Raw genomic sequence first — 8,531 nt, forward strand, 5'->3', positions numbered from 1 at the left:
CAGGGCGCGATCCTGGAGACCCGGGATCGAATCCCACGTCGGGCTCCCGGTGCATGGAGCCTGCTTCTCCCTCTGCCTGTGTCTCTGCCTCTCTCTCTCTCTCTGTGTGACTATCATAAATAAATTAAAAAAAAAAAATGAATTACCCTGTACAAAGTTTGTATAATGACTAAACTTGGGTAATTTTTGAAAACGCTTTTTGTTTTCAAATTATACTTACCAAAGATTTGGAAATGCTAATGTCTTTGCAAAATTTAAACTTAGAAAAATAATCAGAAAAATAAAAAGCGCTAATTAACAAATGTATTCAAATGCCCAGAGTTGTTACTTGCATTCAGGGATGGAGTTATGTACCACCCCTCCTCCCTGCCAGCACACTTAAAAATCCAAATAATGTAATTTAAAATTGTTATGAGTAAAGATTGTTTCATGGAAGCATACCACCTGACACGTTTTGGATGTTAGGTACACAGAAATGACTACTTATTTTGTTTTGATTGCTACTTATTTTCTATTGACAATGACTCTGAAATTAAGTTCCTAAAACTGGGTTGAAACAATGTAAAAGCAATATACCTGACATGGGCAAATATAATTGGACTTGTCATTTTAAAACAGCAGAATGAATAAAATTCATGAATAACTGGCCATAATCCTATCTGTGGAAAATTTGTGGCAATGGATCCTTTTGTAGACGTCTTCTTTCAAATAGCTTCCTCAAGTCAGGACATCAGTATGACCCAATGACACAGGGTCCCCTGGGTGCTCCATCTACCCCTCCAGTCATTATCCCTAGACAGACACCCTCCTCAGTGACAGAAAATAAATGAGAAACTGATTATCTCACCTAGATGAGGGCGATGTTGCCTTTGCAGTGCCATTGGGTGATGGATTGCTTAGAAGCTTATAACACGTATTTTTAAAACATCATCAACCACCTAGCTTCTCTGACGTGTATGGTGGCCTGAGCCCCCGCCCAGCGAAAGAATGGGGCAGGCTCACTTTGAGGTATTTAGAGCTGTGGCTGGGAAAAGCTAACAGAGAGACATGAAATAACAGAAGGATCAGAGTATCCATGTGTGGTGTGAAGGCAAAGGCAACACATGGATTGTCTGAAGAATCAAGGCTCTAAGGTTGTCAGTATAGGTCAGAATGACCCTCTTGCTGTCTTTAGTGTGAGCAAATCGCAGATGCACATGGGGGATATTTGCACACACCAGGAGAAGCTGAGGCAGGGAAGACCTAGCCTGATTCCTGCCAAGAAGGCTTGGGCATGAGGAGGGAATGGTTGTGCCCTTTATGGGATTTGTCCCTCCAAATACCACATTGTATCTCGAATATCACTTGATACTGTTCTTCAAATTGATGTGCTTTGAAAAACCTGATATTCCCCTTAGCTTTGTCCTAACCTAGCGATATTGAAATCACGTTTGTTCTAGTTGAAATTTTTAATGCATATTAAATACATAGTTTTTAAAATAAAAATGTGGGAACCCTGGCTTCCTGGAGTAACCCAGAGGCCCCCTTGTAGCATACACCCTATGCTTTGAAAAGCTAACACGGCCCTCCAAAAAACAGGGGTTCGAAAGTCACTGAGCTACTTAAGTGTGATGGAAGCAATCCAGGAGAGCCCAGGGCCTTATGAGCCTCCATGTGGAGTGAAAGGTGTGAGCCTTACAGCAGGCTCCCAGGAAAATGGCTCAGTTCCTCCCTGGAGTCCTAACTTCCAGGGTCAGCCAGAGACCACAGTTTGCATCTGCCACCTTTGGAAATCAGCTCAGTGAGAATTTCCTTGCTTGAGATTGCCCCACCCTGATGAACACCATGTAACAGGACCCCAAGGCTCACCTCCAAAGTTAAGGCAATTCTCGGTGTAATTGGCTCAGGTGGTATCAAATAAGAGCCAGGAAAGTAATGATAGAAAGGGAGAGGTGGCAGGAGGTTGGGTCAGAGCAGGCAAGTCTCAGATAGCTTGTTTTTCTAAGAAAAGAAAAAAGAAAAAAAAAAAAGCAGCAAGCTTGAAAAATGGGTTTGTGCCCATTTGGCAGAGCAAGTCTCCTTAGCTTTGGGGCCACTGTAGCCTCACACTATTTTCTGTCCTGTACTGTTGGCTTTTAAATCCCTCTTAGGCCATCTAACACATAAGCAAAGGTGATTTTAGGCTCTTTGTAAATTTCTTTGTATTACTTCCAGCCTCCAATAACTCCCTAAGAAAATCCTAGCCTGACAGTGCCATTTGTTTGTCACTTTTTTTCCCCCAACCTTTTCCTCTGTTGGTTGTACACTCCACTTAGTGCTTGATAAGACCAGAAATATTTCTAAAAGCCCTCGGCTCCCAAGTTGCTTTCATTCCTGTACCTTGCTGAAAAAAAAAAAAACAAAACAAAACAACAACACACCCACACATCAGCAGATGATGAGAAACGTATCTTTATTGGATGAATTTTAAAGGCATTGTCTGCCGAGGGCCTTACAGAGTCATCAGGGCATACTGACCATTGAAAATTCATGAATGACTGTCTTATTACCTCAACCTCACTAAAACAGGAGTAAATTGCAGAAGCACTTGTGGGGGTGGGGGTGGGGGAGTGAATAAATAAATTAGGGAGAGGAAGTGGTGTTTCCCATTCCTGGGGCTTTGGAGACCTTCTGGCTGATTGTCTCCACAGCCTGGGGCTTTTAAGAATGCACCATTTCCTGGAATTCTAAAACAGAAGAGGTGAGAAAACATCAGTGGAGATGGCTTGGTATTTTTCCAGACATGCTGTGGCCAGTGAGAGTTCTGAAGAGGAAGGGAAGCAGATTGTTCGGTGATGGGTTTGGCCCCCTCCACGGGCACAAAAGGAGGGGGAAAAATGTGTCACTGACTACAGGTGCAGATGGTCTATAGTGTTCCATCTTCCTGCATAATCTAACAGACGTCTTCAGCTTTGCAATAGAGCCTGTTGTATTCGAATTTGTGAGTCCAGCCATTTCCCTCTGACAACACATGGATTTGGTATAATAACTTATTGCAATCTGGGATCACTCAATTCTCTGTCTGGCTATTTTAAGACAGATTGGGGGTTTCCTTCCTCTTTTCTGAAGCTATGTTGTGCAGATGTAGGAAACAATTCATGGGGGCGGGGGCTTGGAATTCACTTTTGTCTGATGAACTCTAACCTTACCCCCAAGAGTTTATATTACTAAATGCTGGTGATGATGGTAGTGGTAAGAATGAGCAGATGTGACCAACTGAAATTGGAAACCTGGGGATTTGCTCTGTATTTATTGGTACACTTTGCCTATTTGGAATTTTTTGGTGGTTAGATTTAAGTAAATATATTTTCTCTTACCTAAACTATTTTTCTGAGCTATGTATAGAAGCTACATTAACTCCTGTGTAGTAAGTCATAGTGGTATAATTTTGGATAGGTTTTTTTTTTTTAACTTTTATTTATTTATGATAGTCGCAGAGAGAGAGGCAGAGGGAGAAGCAGGCTCCATGCACCCGGAGCCTGACATGGGATTCGATCCAGGGTCTCCAGGATCGCGCCCCGGGCCAAAGGCAGGCGCTAAACCGCTGCGCCACCCAGGGATCCCTGGATAGGTTTTTAAAAGGAGGATCTAAATAGGAATTTTTAATCTCCAATGAGTACCACCTCAAAGACCATGCATAAATTCTCCTGAGTTGGCATGCACAGTGTAGCTAAAAGGCATGTAAGTAGGGTGTCTGAGTGGCTCAGTTGGTTAAGCATCTGCCTTTGGCTCAGGTCATGATCTCAGGGTCCTGGGATAGAGCCCTGTGTTGGGCTTCCTGCTCAGCGGCAAGTCTGCTGCTTCCCCTCCCTTGTGATCTCTCTTTCAAATAAATAAAAATTTTAAAAAGATAAAAATAAAAAACATGTAAGCAATATGACTGAACTGGATGAAAATAATCCTACAGCCATGCTTCTATACTAAAATTTGAATATAGGGCTCTGCACACAAAAGTCTCCGTACATGATGTTTGATCTACTCTCCCATATTGTCCAGTCAGTGGGCTAATGTCCAATAAAATGTATTTGTTTAAACCTTGAAAGCTAAGAGGCTTTCCTATTCAAGTCAAGAGACATTTTGATACAAGACACACTTGAGAATGTCAATTCTTCCCTTAGGGGGGTTCAAATCTCAGTGGTAAAAATTCCTCACATAATTCTCATGATGCATTAGGGTGTCTTGCAAATATTAGCCAGACAATAGCTAGTCCCCTGGTCAGGTGAAGGGTATTTCCTGGGTCACAGACAGCGATTCACAGGATCAGCTTTTATGGTACATCCCCAGACATCATGCTAGCCTCTACGTACATCATTTGTATCCTCGCATCAGGCCCATTTTACAAATGAGAAAGCTGAAGCTCAGCAAAGTTAAGAAAGGGGGATCTTCACTAACCATGTCTGCTTGATCTCATTGCCCAAGTCCCCCAGATCGCTTCCAGAGCTAAATTCGTTTGTGCTATGTGCATGTGTGAACATACCGTCAGCTCCAATCTTCCCATCACCATCATTGTCTGCAGCTGCCATCAAAGACTTGGTTTCTGACTCTGTCAGCTCTCTAGCACCACTCTCGAACTTCTGGAGGAAAAACCTGCAGGACAATCAAAATTGGTGGAAATTTCCTGAAAAAATTACCCTTTTCTCTCCTGAAGCAAATCAACTGTTCCTGGCCATTGCAATATTCAGTCAAAGGCTTTCACAAGCTAAACTTGCCTTCCTTGTAGAAACTACTGGTGGGCATTTTGTTTTTAAAAGTGTTTTTTCAGAGGGGCACCTGGGGGCTCAGTTAGTGAATTGTCTGCCTTCAGGTCAGGTCATGATCCTGGGGTCCTGGGATTGAGTCCTGCATCAGGCTCCCAGCTCAGGGGGGAGTCTGCTTCTCCCTCTGACCCTCAACCCTGCTCTTGCTCTCTCTCTCAAAAAAATAAATAAAAAGTAAATTTTAAAAGATTAAAATGCTTTTTCACAGTTTTGTTGATAAGTACATTTGCCAAAGAAAAAACCTACAGTGAATGAATTTTTGCACCTACAGTCTTCAGCGCTCATGTCTAGTGCTTCACAAGGAAAGATGCATGGCCCACTGACTCATGTTCTTCCCTTCCATGGGGCTCTGCTGAACCAGTGTCAAGGCTGGCCATTGAAGAAATCCTACCAAACTGGCCTCCACTGCTCCCAACCCACCTAGCAATGTCAAAGGTGCCACGCAAGCTCAGGACAAAACTCACTTAAGCTCTTCTTCATCCAGATATCCACTCTGGTCATTGTCTATGAACCGAAAAACATCCTTCACCTGACTGGCCGACATCTTGGAGAGGCCCGATGTCTGGAAGAATTTTTGGGGTTCGAAAGTATCTGGGTCTGAAGGACAGAGAGAGGGTTATTCTGAGGCTCATCGGGTCACATTCTGTATTTGGACCAAGGTGCTGAAAACATAAGTTATTAAAACCCTCTTCGTGATATCATCAAGCTACAGGGAGGCTCTGTTTTCAAATTTTAAAGAAGATAGGGTGCTGGGTGGTTTCATCCGTTAAGCGTCTGACTCGATTTTTAGCTCAAGTCGTGATCTCATGGTCATAAGATCGAGCCCCATGTCGAGCCTGGTTAGGATTCTTTCTCTCCCTCTCCAGATCTGTCCTCCCACTCCCTCTCCCTCTAAAAAGGAGAAGGAGAAGAAGAAGAACGAGAAGAGAAAAAAAAAAAGGAAAGGGAATGGAAAGGAAAAAGAAAAGAAAAATAAGTGAAAAGAAAAGAAAAAGAAAAAAAAGACAGGGCTGTGACTAGTGCAAGATTTTGAGGCAACCAAGACCAGGTGACTTTGTGACAGCATCTCCTATGGCCCTCCCCACTTCCCTGCCCACTTGCTCTTGCTCCCCCCTTCCTTCCTCCCCCCCCCATCCCATGCCTCCCCCTTCCCTTTTAATAGGCTGGGTGTCCAAGACTCAAGCAGCACTGGTCTAATGGGGGCGGGGGAGAATGTGAAATGCAGTCATTGGATTCAAACAGTCTACATCATATCCTCACGTTTTTTCACTTTTAGTAAGTTTCTTCCACCTGACAGCAAAGGAATCCTATGCTTTCTCATTGTAGTTATTTCACTGGTAACAGTTTCTTCTCTGATCCCATGAATGTTCAGCAAAGTCCACATTTTAATTTTCTTGGCTTTGCTGGAGGTGTGACCAGGTGGGAAATACCCCACCCCCCATCCCAGCCCCGCCTCACTGCCCTTTACCTTGGCACTCCTGCAGGGCTGCTGCGATGTCGTCAGCGCTAAGGACATCTGTGATGCTCATTTTTCACCTGTGCACACAATAAATGAGCTGTGGTCAACGGCAAGCAGTGACATGCATATCTAGGGGGACTACACCCTCCTTGGCCCACTGAAACTGTATGCTGGTAGGGAAATTTTAAACATGAGATTGAGGTATATCCTATTAAGTGATGAGACAAAGTAGCCACATGCAAACCATCAATTGAAATGATTCCAGCCCCCGTTGTCTCAGTGCCTTCTCCTGAATATTCTCCTAAGGCAGAATTAAGAAATACAACTTAAAGAATTATTTGCACAGCCAATCACTTTCATAGGCATCTACAAAACATCCAAAAGTAAACCATGTTACAAAAGCAATGGTATTTTCATGCACTGAAAATGCAATGTTGCCAATGTCACATGGGAAAGGATACAACTTGGGCTACTCAAAGCCCTTCTGTGGAAAAGATGCTATCTATCCTGAAGGCTGGGAATCAAAGACATGAAAAGCCCATCCATCAGAGATTAAAATCTTTCCCGGTGTCAAGTCCATGGGGAAAGAAATCTGAGCACAGCACATACCAGCGTAATATGAACGCAGGTAGGAAAGAAGAATCTGGGGTCTTGTAGGTCCACCAGCTACTCACCGTTTTAGATTTTCCCCCAAGAAGAATCAGGAAAAAGAATTGAAGGAGCAAAAAAACAGATGTGCTTTTGCTACCTTACTGACCTACCTTATATAGGACTGAAAAAGTGATAGTAAGAACCTCTTAGATTTCCTTTTCAAGGATCAAGTAGACGTAGCTCAAATGTCTTGCCTTACTAATTAAACCTCTTTTTTTTCTATTTATAGCATAAGGGAATGTGGGTGGGAAGAGCCAATTTTTAAAAACAAACCTCAACAAACCTTAACTAAGGTTTCAGTTCTGCAAACGAACCCCGCTGGCAGTGTGGGGGAGACCAGAAACCTGGTAAAGAGGAGACAGTGGCCCAAATGAGATGACACAAATGGGGTGCTCTGTAAACTGAAAAGGGGCCCCCCAGGTGTTAGTGACTGCTGGGTTTTTTGTTTTTTTTTTTAAGATTTTCTTTATTTATTCATGAGACAGAGAGAGAAAGGCAGAGACACAGGCAGAGGGAGAAGCAGGCTCCATGCAGGGAGCCCGATGCGGGACTCGATCCTGGGTCTACAGGATCATGCGCTAGGCTGAAGGCAGCGCTAAACCACTGAGCTACCCGGGCTGCCCAGTGGCTGCTGTTTGAAGCAGGTCTGCTGTTGACCTCTGAGGCTGTGGATGTGTGAGGCTGACCTTGGTCTGCAGTGGACAGACCCAAAGTCAGTGTCAGATGGACACATAAACTCATCCATCAAAGGGATGGCACCGCTTGGATGATTTGCCAAAAAAGTCTTGATTTTTATTTTCCCAGCAATATCTTAAATTGCACACACTAAGAAAAGCAAAAAGGAGGCAAGCAACCAACCATATCCCGTATCTAAAATTTACAGGAAAAACACGAGGCCAGGATTTGAGACCTCAGGTTTTTTGCTTTTCGTTTGTTTGTTTTTGGCTTTCAGCATGTATTTGTTGAGTCCCTAGGTAGCCAGTGCTGTGCTAAACTTTTTTTTTTTTTTAATTATGGCTTAAAAAAAGCACATAACATAAACCTTATCATTTTAACCCTTTTAAAGTATACATACAGTATAGTAATGTTGACAATATGCACATGGTTGTACAAGAGATCTCCAGAGCTTTTTCATCTTGAAAAACTGACCCCTATGCCCATTGAATAAGGATGCCCTCTCCTACTGCCCAATCTGGCAGCCACCATTCTACTTTCTCTGGGAGTTAGATTACTTTAGATATCTCTTATAGAGCACCTGGGTGGTTGAGCGTCTGTCTTTGACTCAGGTTGGGATCCTGGGGTCCTGGGATCAAATCCTACATTGGACTCCCCGCAGGAAGCCTGCTTCTCCTTGCCTGTACCTGTGCCTCTCTCTCTCTCTGTGTCTCTCATGAATAAATAAATAAAATCTTAAAAAAAAAAAAAGAATGTAGATTTGCTAACCTTAAGTTGCCATAGAAACTCAGGAAGTTCTTTCTTTCCATTAGTGTTCAATGGGGGGAAAGAAGTACAGTTTGAGAAGGTGAAAAGTGTTCTGGGTGGTCGTGATGGTTGCATAACATGAATGTGCTTAGAGCCACAGAGCTGTACAGTTAAAGTGGTTAAAACAGTAAGTCCTATGTTCTATGTGTTTTACCACAATTAAA

At 43.1% G+C, this 8,531-nt stretch overlaps 1 protein-coding gene across 1 annotated transcript; it reads right to left on the minus strand.

Moving 5' to 3' along the window:
• Nucleotides 1-2,679: 2,679 nt before the first annotated feature.
• On the minus strand, nucleotides 2,680-6,304 carry OCM2 (oncomodulin 2). The gene is made up of 4 exons (XM_055341234.1): nucleotides 6,244-6,304; nucleotides 5,240-5,372; nucleotides 4,496-4,605; nucleotides 2,680-2,705 (listed from the first exon to the last, which is right to left on the minus strand). The coding sequence occupies exons 1-4, from the start codon at nucleotides 6,302-6,304 to the stop codon at nucleotides 2,680-2,682; spliced, it is 330 nt and encodes a 109-aa protein (XP_055197209.1).
• Between the last annotated feature and the right edge of the window lie 2,227 nt (nucleotides 6,305-8,531).

Source organism: Nyctereutes procyonoides, unplaced genomic scaffold, assembly GCF_905146905.1.
Source record: "Nyctereutes procyonoides isolate TBG_1078 unplaced genomic scaffold, NYPRO_anot_genome, whole genome shotgun sequence".
NCBI classification, from domain to species: domain Eukaryota; kingdom Metazoa; phylum Chordata; class Mammalia; order Carnivora; family Canidae; genus Nyctereutes; species Nyctereutes procyonoides.

Bases quoted from the DNA above. Each gene is read 5' to 3' on its own strand.
- OCM2 (XM_055341234.1), bottom strand. From the start codon at position 6,304: ATGAGCATCACAGATGTCCTTAGCGCTGACGACATCGCAGCAGCCCTG. The intron at 5,373-6,243 runs GTAAAGGGCAGT...TCTGTCCTTCAG, and splicing joins AGCCCTGCAGGAGTGCCAAG to ACCCAGATACTTTCGAACCC. The intron at 2,706-4,495 runs GTATGTTCACAC...CTTCTGTTTTAG, and splicing joins TGGGAAGATTGGAGCTGACG to AATTCCAGGAAATGGTGCAT.